Raw genomic sequence first — 13,023 nt, forward strand, 5'->3', positions numbered from 1 at the left:
TATGTGTATGTTGATGAGTTGATTTCCACGTCAAATCAAAGTCCCCTTGAGCTCGAGTTTATGAGATTTCATGATAAAAATAATTCAGAGTGTGGGCCTGAGTTAGAAAAAGAGGAGTTCATCTATTAACTACATAAGAATACCAAGAACGACTTTCAAAAATCATACATATGATTTTTTTTTCTTTAAAAAAAAAAAGCACATTAACTTCAAGCAGCGCTTGGGCTGCATATTTTATGAGGTTTATTTGTACTGCATATCTTTGATGGGCTCTATTTGTGGCTGCAAGTACAAACATACTGATTACAATCACTCTTTCCTACATTTAGGAACAAAATTAATTATCTGCAAAAAGCAGCAAGGCTTAGATAGATTCTCAGTCAGTAAATGATAATAGACAGCGCCCAAATATAATGACTCCGTTTCCTACTTTATCTGTTTCAGGCATTCTGAGTGCAATGAAAAAAGGAAAAATTAATTCGCTTTCTGAATATTCTTCCGAAAGGATTTGAATTGGGTAATAAGAAGGCTGCATCAGCCCTCCCGCTACCTCCATCCCCCTATGAAATATGAAAGCACCCTTGCTGGGTTATACACTTCCCAAAGGGACTTTTTCTTTTTTCTTCTTCTTTTTTTTTTTTTTTTTGGATCTTCTAGCCTCCAGCATTTGCCTTTATTTGTTTCTGTTTTACTTTATATAGTAATTTATTTGAATGATATGGTTAATATTTATACAAGTATTGTTTTACTAGCTGTTTTATAATGTGCTTATACGTTGCTGTATTTGAAATGCTTTATATATTAATTCCACAGTTTTTTATTTTATGAAATCTTTTTTTTACAATGTTATTGAGGCGTATTTTTGGATTCATACAATTCTCCCATGTCAAGTGTACGATTTAATGATTTTTATTAAATTGACTTAAGTTGTGCCACCATTGCCACAAGCCAGTTTTAGAACATTCCATCACCCCAATAACATCTTTCATGCCCATTCCAGCATCGCTTTGGAGATGTCTAACGAATTCCAAACCCCAGTCCCCAAAGGGACTTTCACCATAAACCCAGTCCCCAAAGGGACTTTCACCATAACAGAGATTATTTGTCTTAACCTATTAGCATTCCCCCCTACAAGGAAAGGAGTGGTAAACTGCGAACCTGAATCCACGCCCAGTATTGGCACTCAGAAAACTGTGCCAGCAGCTAATCATGAAGTTTTGTATTTTATCTTACAAAAGCTTCAATATACTAGAATAAATCTGTCCCAAAGTCCCTTGTCTTGGCCATTTTTGTGAAGCCCTTGATTACAACAAAATTATAACCACCCCCTCCCGAGGAAATTGCTGTACCGCAATGTAACTTCATGTCCACACGCTTCGTGGTGTTCAAAATATGTTTTCAATTTTACAGGGGTGGGCGGCGAGACTGCCTGTTCCGAAACAGTCCCAGTAGAAAACATTTGTTGCCGGAGACCTAAACAAGGTAGCACAATGCACAGACGTGGCGGGGGGTGGGGGTGGTGGGAGGGAAGCCAAGGTTACCAGTGGATGATGTGGTGCTGTAGTTGCCAAGAGTAACCTTATTCCAGCCATGGGGAGTCACGCCATGCACAGGGCTCCATGTTTGCTGGGGATGCTTCAGCATCGCGATGGAGAGAGAACAAGCATCGGGGGGCTTGTCTGCCCTCCCAGGGACGAGGCTGCCCTCACTGTGCTCCCATTCCCTGGCCCCATTCCCTGGCCACTCAACACAAAAAAGGCATCTGGGAGCACAAAGATTCTCGGAAGATCAGGTCATGGGGTGTGATCTTTGTGGACTTTTGCCCACTTGGATGAATATGCCTGACTGTCAAACCTTTTCAAATAGACTCAGGGGACCCATCAGTCCTCCATGTAAGTCCTAGGGTGGGATGACCCCCTTAGAAGTGTGGTGAGAGAGACAATGTCACTCGGCTGAGCTGCTTGGCAATACAAATCTCCCCACTCCAGAGCCTAAACAGGCAAGAAAAGAAATGACCGCATGGAGAGCAACGGAGAGAGAGCAGGGGAGAAGGGGCTTTGACGACCCCCAAGCAGCAGAGCTTACCCCCAATGCAAGGCAGCCATCAGGTGCCCCTTGCATATTTTCCTTCTGAAGTGCTCTCTGAGGAGCTGGGAAAACTGACCCCTGTTTTGTCTTCAGTTGGGCCTTCTGCTCCCCTCCAACAGGCGGCACGCAGCCCTGCCTTTGGGCCAACCAGTCAGGGCGTCTTCCACAGCCTCTAACTGCTGGATCCTTCCAAAGCGCTGTGAGCTCGAGAGGTTCTTGGAGCCACCCGAGTTTGGGGAGAATCCTGTGTTGCTAGCCAACTTTCCTTGGGTCTCCTGGGTTTTTGCTTGTCATATACACATAGGCACTTTCTCCCCAGGCTCTGAAATAAACTGTCTCCCATCTCTGAGCCAAGGAGTCTCCTGTCTTTAACCAGCACCCATGAAGCTGTGTGGCCAACGGACCTGTTAGCTTGCAATTAGGGTACAAATCTCTGGGACCCTCCACAGTTCCCAAGGACACGGTCTAGCGACATCAGTACACAGACCACAGAAAGAAAAAACTTCTTTCTACAGGCTCAGAACTTAGAGAACAACTGGTAATCACGCGGCCACTTCTTGCCAAGGTAAAGGTGAGTAATTCGAGATTCGTGATGGGCCTGCCTTATTTCTTACTATGAGCTGTAATATACAATTTCAAAATGAAGCACATACAAAAGCTTCCCCCCTGTGACCACGGTTTGAAACGCACCCGAAATTAACATTTAATGCCTAAAAGTGGTACCAATTTTTTCCCATTGTGTGCTTCCCTTCAATAAGTAGATAATCTATGTTTAAAAACTATATATTTCTCCCCACGGGAACCACTAAAGCTATTTTTATTGTGCGTGAAGAAAGAATGGCAGCCTGTAAACATTTTTGTCTTTCCCGAAATGGACCTCATGCAAATAAAGTCGCTTAACCACAGTTCTAGAGGCTGACCTGCAGACACTAATTAGGTCGTGAGGCCTTTACTTGTTTTTTTTTTTTTTTTTAATCACTTTGAAACCACTTTGTGCTGAAAACAGCTTGTATGAATTCAGACAAGGTATCTCTATCGGGGACTAAAAAATGAAAGTCCAAAGTGATAGCACGAGGGGAGAAACACTGACATTCTGACACCTGAGAAATAACCCCAGCCTTCAAACTCGGAAATTCTGATGAGTTACAGTCACTCACACAGACAGCAGAATGTAAGAATTTGATAGAGTGAATTATTGCCAAGGATCAACAGAGAATCTAGCACACATAAATACTGACTTCGCTGCAGGTATCTTCAGAAATTCTGGCAAAAGAAATGGATGTACTTGGATACTGGAGTAGGTTAGGTTCTCAGTACACAATGTCCCTGGCTGAGGAAACGTCATCATGGAGACCTGGATGTACCATAAAGGGGCAGAATCAAAGGCAAATGCATTAAAATCCATCCGTTGGTCTAACAGGCAGATTCCAAACATCACCACGGGAAGATAAGCAATTCCTCATCACTGGCACCGCTCACAGAGATTCTAGGCAAAGTCATTCAGCTGTGTTGCTGGCCCTTTCCTCACCTGCACAGACAGTCCTTCTTCTTCTAGAAACTACTCCGCACCTTTAAGTGTTATGAAGACTAAAAGTCTCATGCCTTTTGGTCCTTCACTGGGAAAAAGTACAGCAAGAGTCTCCAAGGAGGGAGAATGAATTCTAAAACCTGATTGTGTCACTGGAAAAACAGTGGAGAGTAAGACAGGATATTAAATAAGATGGTAAAAACCGAGTTAGCCTGTGTTCAGGGAATGGAGATTCTGGTGAAGACAGAGGGGGAGGTATTTGAGACAGCCACAGAGTGACAGTTAAAAGCATGAACTTTGAAGTGTGACAGTTCTGGCTTTAGGTGTTACCTGTGCTACCTGCTCACCAAGTGACCCCTGAGTGAGGTAACAGAGTCAAGGTCATCTTTCTGCCACTCCTTGTGGCTCCCAGTGTCTATCGCGGTGCCTCGGCCATTGGGTGCTCATTAATGTTTCCTGAAATGAGTCCTATTTCAGATCATGCTAAAATAATTATCACAGTGAGGAAAGACTGGGAGAAGGAGTGGTGGTAGGAAAGGTTGCAATTTTGCCCAGTGTTCAGTGAAGCATATAACAAGCCACGGTAATGAACTCGTGGGAGAGGAGGCCGAGAAATTCTGAGATGAATCATTAAAGAAAGAACATGAGTACAAATGGAAAACTGACAGTGCAAACAGCCACATGAGGGTATGTAGGGTACAGAAAGTAAATGAAACCACAGAGACTTTTGGGAAACTTTCTGGGAGAGCAGTAAACACCAAAAAAGCTGATTATTAATCATTTAATCAATGGATAGGAAATACACAATGGTCATGCCTCTAATCTGTATACTGGTATGTGGTAACGACAATCAAAATGGTTTCTGGATAAAAACAATTGCCTTTTTAAAAGAAGGCTGTCACATTTGAAAATGTGGTTGTGGTGCGACAACAATGTTGAAAATGTACATACTGATGACTGTACATATTTGTGTTTGCTTCAAGTTCTAAGATGTGAAATTCAATAATGTGCTGATACATTTAACAGTGATGCTCGCACCCAAATACTATTAAAAAAACCTGCTCAGTATTCACTTGGGGCCATGATATTTAACCTAGTTCACAAATGCAGATGAAGGGTCAAGACGGATCTATTTACAGTCCCATCATTTAAGCCTTCTTGGACATTTCAGTACAAATTTTCTGTCTCCTTCCTTTTCTTTCCTCCCTTTTCTTTCTCGGTCTCTCTTGATCTCTCTGTTCCTCTGCCTCTCTCTCTCTCTCTCTCTCACATACACACACACTCTCACACAATATTTTAGTCACCTCTTTAGACAAAAATGACATGAAATGTCCTGGTCCTTCAAAATAAGTTTAAGAAGAACTCATTGTCCGTTTGGCATTCAGAAAAATGTAGTAGAATGTGTACTGGACTGGGCTTAAGCAAGCACCTGCCACGTGCCTTGAACTCTGCCAGGTACTTTGCACCCGTCATTTCAATTCATCTCCATATAGCAACCCCATTTCACAGATGGGAAATCAGAGATCCTAGCGTTGCCAGTAACTGTCATTCACTCCCAATCTCTGGCCCTTACTTTACCTTCTGAACAAGGTGGCTGGATTTGCTCTCAAAGGAGTATCAGAATCAATTGGGGGTACTTTTAAAATGGTAAGTTCTATGACTAATTCTCCAGCTTCTTCACAGACCTGTGGAATCAGAATCCCCAGGTATAGACTCCAGGGGTCTGTTCAGCATGTTCCACAGGTGATAGCGATGATGAATCAAGTTTGGGAAGCGGCTGCTTACCACCTCTGGGAGGTGGAAGAAATGAAAACTATCTTGGGGAAATGAAAGCACTAACAGGCCATACTTACAAAAATTTAATAGTGCCTTCTTCATTTAGAAGACCAAAACGTCCTTCATAATCTGGGGTAGATGGGAGCCACCAATACAAGGAGCAAAGTCCCAGTATGGCAGGCCTCACGGCACGGCCCATAGCTGGCTAAAAAGGCTGTCTCATCAGAACTCAGAAAGAGCATATTTTCAAAGAGGTCTCTCACCACAACTTAACCTCAAACAGGACGGACTGGCAGCATTTTGCATTTTATCACAACAGGCAGGTGAGTGTGCTACAGCAGAACCTCATTAATGCTTTAGTTTTAAATCAGCTTTTGCTCTGGGGCATTCTGCAGGGTTGTTAACATGAATAGACTTCTGCAGTCTACCCAACCCTCACTTCCCCCCACGGCCCCCATAAATGGCCCAGCCCCTTTCTGGCCTGTACGGAGTATGGGCTGGATCACACCTGGCCAATGATTCCCCCACCCCCACCATTTGGGATATATTACTTAGAGCTGGTGGTCATAAACCAGTAACAAGGCAGAGTTTACATATGCTTTCTGTTCTAGTTCAGGCATTCCCTGGGGAAGGCAGACTTCACGCTCTCATAACCAGCTGGGAGCTGGGAGCAATCAGGCCCTTAATGGCCAAAACAGAAAGGGACTGCATCACTGAGCACCTCTTGACAGCCAAGGCCTTTCTTCCTGAATGAAAATGACATGAAATGTACTCCCCCTGCACGTGTGTCCGTGTGTGCATGCAGACGCGCACGCGCACAGGCAGGCGCACGTAGGCACCTAAAATCCAGCAGGTCCAGAACCCTGAAATAACTATCCAATTTAAGTTCATGATGTCTTTACAAAATCCTAATGGAGCTTTTAGAATGAAAAGTCTGGACGGTCTAATGGGAGACAGACCGGCATGGTAGAAAGAGGAGCGTTAGATTGAAGCCGCAGAAGACCCTGCATTCTAGTCCTTTGGCCTCTTCCATGAAATATCTAACTTTGGGCAAGCCTCTCTGAACTGTGTTTCTTCATTTGTAGCTCAATGGGATTGGACTAGCTCATCTCTCATGGCCCTTCCAACACTCAAATCAGGGAGAAATGTCCACTACAGTGACATTTATTCAGCTACACATCTGTCTGTCAACTAGACCGACCTTTTTAAGACTTAAGGACTATGTTTAGGGTAACTATGAATACCCAGCATCTGGCAGAGTGTCATGAACAAAGCAGCTGCTTAATAAAATGTTTACTAACTAAACCTTCATGCCTAGAGTCCCATCAAAATGGTGCCTTTAACCCATTACCCGTTCCCCACATTATTTTTTGTATTTAGAAGGAGTACAGGAGAACACATTTTCAAGATTCATTATGCTGCCGTCAAGTGACCAATATCAGAGGGAACCTTTAAACATTTCCATACCCTGTCTTTAATGTTGTCTCCTCATTTTTCCTCTTATTAAAGACATCTCCACACGCCTGGCACCCCTGTGTTGTGTCTGACACATAGTGGGCCCTCAATCACTATCAGATGGGGGAACTGATGAACACATCAACTTTTCATTTTTCTGCTTCTGTGAGATTTACTTTTGTAGAAGGCCCCAGAATCTGGCCTCAAATTATAAAGCAGTCAAGGGAATAATTAGGCACTGAAGAACACTATCGTTAGGACATTTCTGTTCATTTTACTATAAAATATTTTCTCAGCAAATGTGTTTTAAATGGCTAACATTGTGAATGGGGCAATTAGAGCAGCTCCGTGGGTAGCCATGCCACGGCTTGCACCATCTCTGTCCTCCTTCCTAGTTTAATTCACCAAAGAAACCAATTACCCCTATCGCTTTGTATTTCCTGAGTTTAAAGCCAGACTAAATGGCCCAATCTGCCCTCCACATTTTGGGTAAGCAATGACTCTGAGTACACAGCAGTTGTACTGTGTAGAAGCTGAGAGCCTGTGTAAACCAAGCCAGCCCAGCCTGGGTCTGAGTCCCAGTTCCCCTACCTTCGTTTAACAGCTTTGAGAACCCTCACAAGAGATTGAACCTCTTTAAGCTTCATTTCCACCTTTGGACCTATCTCGTGGACTGCTGCGAAATAATATTAGGTGAACTGGCCAGCAGAGACCCTGGAATGTGGCTGGAGTTCAACAACAGTAGTGTAATATATGGTTTTGCTGCCTCCGTCCGTCCACCCAGTTGGCAGCATTCAGGGTTCAGTCACAATGACCTTCATGGGATCTGCTGGTAGCTCTTGGCTGTGTGTTCTGCTCTACGCTGGAAACTGGGTGCCCCCCTGCGGATCTGAATATGTGCACTCTAGCTTGGCAGGGGCAATGTGACTGAAACCAAGACAACTGCTGCCCTTGTCACAGAGCCCATCACGGGGAGACTGGCAAAAGCAAGGCTGAGGAAACAACCACTGGACCGCACGGAAGCTTCGCCTCACTTGAGTTCTTGTGTAAGCTGAGTTAGTGGCTTCTGGCTGGGCCTCCTGTTTAAAGTCACCACCCAAAAGGGTGACAGGATACACGCAATTAAGACCACGAGAGGGAAATCAGAATCAGAAAAATTGGTGATAATGTAACTAAGGGGAAACCTGATCCATTTCTGGATCGTGGCTCTTCTGCGAACTAGAGCTGGGTGCCCTGGGGTGAGTTACAGTTTCACAGAGCTTCTGTTGTCTCACTTATGAAATGGAGGTAATTACACCCACCTCACGTGATTGTCATGAGGATTACAATGACTAACAGCAATGGAAAGGACTTACTATGGACCACATGTATGCTAAATGCTTTAACACATGCTATTCTCTATAAAGAAATATTAGTTTTAGCCTTATTTTATGAATCAGCTGTATGACAGATCAAGATAAGATGATTCACCCAAGGTCTCACAGCAGGTAAGTAGGTGGAACTAAAATTCAAGCCAGGCATTATGACTCCATAGCCCGTGGTCTTTTTCTTTTTTTCTTTGAAGATTTATTTATTTATCTTGAAGGGGGGCGGGAGAGAGATGTATAGAGAGAGAGCTTACACAAGAGCAAGGGGCAGAGGGAGAGAATCTCAAGCAGACTCCCTGCTGAGCTCATAGCCTGATGCAGGACTCGATCCCATGACCCATGAAACCACGACCTGAGCCGAAATCAGGAGTCAGACACCTAACTGACTGAGCCACCCAGGCACCCCCTGCATAGTCTGTCGTCTTAATGTGCCGCGTAGCTCTGTGAGATCACTCAGTCCCTCTACCATCTCTGCCTACCCCCTGATCTTCCCCTCACTCCTCTCCCTCGGCACTGGATGCTGGCCAGGCTGCCCCACCCCAATAGGACCCAATTCCTCAGAAGATGGCAGACTGGTACTCACGGTGGTGGTCAGTTTTCCTCCATTCTTCTGGACATATTGGATGGAATCGTGGATCGTTGAAAAGAGACCAAGCAGGACGTTCTCCATGTCGTAGATCCTGTACATGCCGTTCACCAGATCCTCCAGAGACAGGATGTATTCTCGCCAGTACTTGTCGATCTCCACCACCCCGGCCATACAGCCTTGCATGACCACGTTGCAGTAGCCACCACAAGGCTTGACCATCATCAGTCCCTGGCAGTATGAGCAGTACCACATTCTAGTGAGCATTCGGCCACAGTCTTTACTGAACTTCAGGTGGTCGGTGGTGTTGATCACCTCAATTCCGAGATTCAGGGCCTGGAGGAAGATCCGGGTAACTTGCAGTGACTTGGAAACCTGGGTCATGATAAGCTTGGGGAAATTCCCAAACACTTTCAGGTCACGCCTTGCCCCTCGGAGGCACTCATTGATGTCTAAGGCTGACTCAGGCAGGCCGGGGTTCATAAGCTGGGTGTAGATGACCGGGAACAGGCTGTCGAACAATTCATTGACCATGTCATCCACATTGATATCAGAACCCAGGATGTACAGGGACACGTCGGTGAAAAATTCACCCACAAACTCGAAAGCTTGTGGGGTCAGGCTCGGGTAGTTGTTCTTGAACATGGCGTTGGTGTAGTTCTTGGCGTGGCGGACGACAATTTCAAAGGCCTCTGCAAAATAAGAGATACAGAAATGTCCGGAGATTAAAGCTTGAAAACCCAGGGTGCAATTGAATTTGAGATTTCTCTATTGCTGTGGTGATTAAAGTCCCATTTGCCTTAAATAATTGACTCATATTCATTTCTGCCTCTACTCCTGCAGCTGTTTGCTCCTATAAATCAATTTTCCTTTCTGAACATGAAGTCCAAACCCTGATGTGCGCATAAATTCTTAAACACACAAATTGTATTTCAAATGACAAAAGCCAGGATTCGGTTAACATTTCGGCCTCTCATGAAAATATTGATTAAAAATTGGCCAAATGAGAAGTTATTTCTCTTTCTCTCCTTGATTTATTCAGTTAAAAAGAAAAAGTATTTGGAGACGTTTCATTTTCAGACAGAGATAAATATTTGACAACAAACCGTATACCACCATATAAACTCACATAACAATTTAAGCCCGTGCAGCCCTGGAGGAGAGGCGAGTTCTTAGCCGGGAATAAAACCTATCACGATTTAATCATTTTTGGTAGATTTTCTCAAGATAACTTTAAAGGAAGCAATCTGACAGATTGCCAGGCCTGGAAATGGAATGTATCCCCCAAATGGGTATCTGGATGGAAAAAAAAATAATCCACGCACTTATCTATACATTTGATACTGCAAATAACACCTCTGGTATTTGCAAGCTGAACATCTGGAAAGATGACTGCTAAGCTTCCTTGGTGAAGTTTGGCTTCCACATGCTTATCTACTCTACAGAGACTATAAGTTCAAGATTACATCTGCTGCCCCTACCCCCTGGCACAAGGCCCAATTAGTGTCATTGGTTTGAGAAAGAAAGTAGTAATGTCATCATCTCATTTTCTCCAAGCTGAAACACTCCAGACGCAAATTATCCCAAATAATCAGAGTTCCACATTTATATGAGGGAAGGGAAAACAACCATAATGATAGGGTTTTCAAGAAATAAGACAGCTTAAAAACAAACAAAAATAACCAAGTTCCCTGGGACATTTAAAATGAACTTAGTACTTTCTTTCGTTTCCTTCCAAAGTGCAAAGGTCCATGACAGATGTAGTCTAAATGATGCCAGTTCATGAGCCTTGAAAAATCAAATTATTACTACTTTCAGACTTCTATAGAGACTGCACTCCACCAGCTCCTTGGGATCACTTAGTCCAACATCACAGTCATCTGCGGCAGAAGTGAGTCTAGGTTGTGCCACCACCATCTGCTCCAGATCCCTCACAAGGTAGAACACGCTTGCTAGATTCTTCCCTGGAGCTTATGACATGCCTAGCAATGGCGAGCAGATGCCAGTGTAATTCTACTGGGCTTCCAAGCCCACTGGAGAAAGTTAATCTTCATTTCCATCAATTGCTATGTGCTCATTTGTTTGTTTTGTTCTATTCTGTTTAGAACATAAGGCAATTCCTGGAAAAGTCATCTATTTTATGGCAATTTCTTCCTAATCCCACATGCTACTCTAGTCTCAATTCTTGTATCTCGAGGCTGAATGAGGCCATGAAGCCAAGAGATCATCCAGTCCAATACAAAGGACCGGTCAGTGAATTCTTTTATGTCATCAGAAATTTGGAGATTTAAAACTATTCATTCATTCTAATTTCCGCTACCCATCATGTATTATATATTAGGCTGTGTTGTAGGTGCTGGGGGTATAGAAGTCATGAGTCAATGGAGATAAATGGTAGATCACCCCGTCTTAAAAGTACTCACAAGCTATATGCTTTGGTGTCTACAAAGCGTTTCCAAGAATATTACGATATCTGCATTTTACAACAATCTTCTGAATTTGATCTTGTGATCCCCATTTTATGGTTGACAGGACTGATGCTCAGCAGAGTTTAAGCACATTCCTGGGGTCACATAACTGCAAAGTAGAAGTAGCAAGCTTAGACTAGTGTCTCCCAGCCATGGTTACACTCTAGCTGCCCTTGGCCCTAGAGCCAGCACACATATCTTCAAAAATCTTTGTAGAAAGTTAAGTTCTTTTAAAAGCTCATTATTTTCTCATTGGCTTTGCCTCTCCAGGTAGAAATGTATTTGAAGAAATTGCAGCCCGAAGACAGACAAAACAGAAGCCCACTTTCACCTTTGCCTTGGGGCAGCATGAGGTAAAGGAAGGAGGACTGCTACCTTAAAATGAATTCTCTACAAGGCAAATTTCATCTCTGGCCCACAGTGCATGTGTTCTCTAACGTGCAAGATATATGACAGTGAAATTCCGTAGACTGTACTGCCATAACCCCCCCCCTTTTTTTTAAGTTTCTGCTACCAGCACTGCTGGATCAATAGAAAAAGAAAATTACAAAAGATCATGAACTCTTCTACAGAAAGAATAACAACAACGCATATTGCAGGGGGAAAGGGCTCCAGGTTCACATCTAACCTCAAGCTCACATGTGCTCCCTGCTCTAACTCTGGCAGCTCGGAATCCACTTAGCACATCCCTGGGTTTTGCCCAACCCCCTTACTTCTACATCACAGGACAACAGACCAAACCATAACTGCTCAAGCAAAAGCTCCTTGGGGACTTCGAGGAGCCCATGCGAGGTGAAAAGTGTTGCTCAGCTAGAGGTTGGCAACTGGAGATTTCATGAAATGAAGCCAAGGGCTAGAATTACTGCAAGGAAGCTCAACCCATTGATTTTTCTGGTGTGTATGTGGGGGGCGGGGAGTCAGGTAATAATGTACACTTAAGCTAGAGGAGGATTTCCTCTGTCTCTTTCCTGGAAAGGAGTCGAGAGTTATGTCCAGGAAAAATCAGAACAATATAAAAATCAGAGCTATAAAGAAAAATTTGGCACTGAACCCTAAAAAATATGTTTTACAATATATAAAAAGCTAAATGATACAGATAAATAGAGCTAATGAACTGAGTTAATATACATCCCAATAGGGGCGCCTGGGTGGCTCAGTGGGTTATAGCCTCTGCCTTCGGCTCAGGTCATGATCCCAGGGTACTGGGATCAAGCCCTGCATCAAGCCCCGCATCAAGCCCCGCATCGAGCCCTGCATCGGGCTCTCTGCTCAGCGGGGAACCTGCTTCCTCTTCTCTTTCTGCCTGCCTCTCTGCCTACTTGCGATCTTTGTCAAATAAATAAATAAAATCTTTTAAAAAATTCACACTAAAAGTGTAAATACCTTAGTTCCTATCACCCTGTATCATGCCTTACATTCAACAGTCATAAGCCATGCTAAAAGGTAAGAAAAACAGTTTAAAGAGACAAAGCAATAATCAGAATCATAATCAGATATGGCACAGATTTTAGAAATATCAGGCAGGGAATTTAAAATGACTATTATCAACATGTTAAGGGCTATAAGGAGATAAGTGAACAACATACAAGAACAGATTGGGTAATGTAAATACAAAGATGGAAAATGTCAAAAATATCAAAAGGAAATGTTAGAAATCAAAAACACAAACAAATGAATCAGTGAGCTTAAAGAAATATCCATGGAAAGTTCCTAAACCAAAATGTGGCAAGGAAACAAAACACAACAACAGAAAAG

The 13,023-nt window shown here is 43.4% G+C and overlaps 1 protein-coding gene across 1 annotated transcript in view; it reads right to left on the minus strand.

The window, feature by feature from the left end:
- The window catches only part of GPC3 (glypican 3), a 399,621-nt gene that overhangs the window by 180,687 nt on the left and 205,911 nt on the right, over window positions 1-13,023 (minus strand). The window contains exon 3 of the mRNA XM_032329660.1: window positions 8,798-9,492. Within this exon, the coding sequence (XP_032185551.1) occupies window positions 8,798-9,492 (695 nt within the window). The remainder of the gene's footprint in view (window positions 1-8,797; window positions 9,493-13,023) is intronic.

Source organism: Mustela erminea, chromosome X (genome assembly GCF_009829155.1).
Source record: "Mustela erminea isolate mMusErm1 chromosome X, mMusErm1.Pri, whole genome shotgun sequence".
Taxonomy (NCBI): Eukaryota; Metazoa; Chordata; class Mammalia; order Carnivora; family Mustelidae; genus Mustela; species Mustela erminea.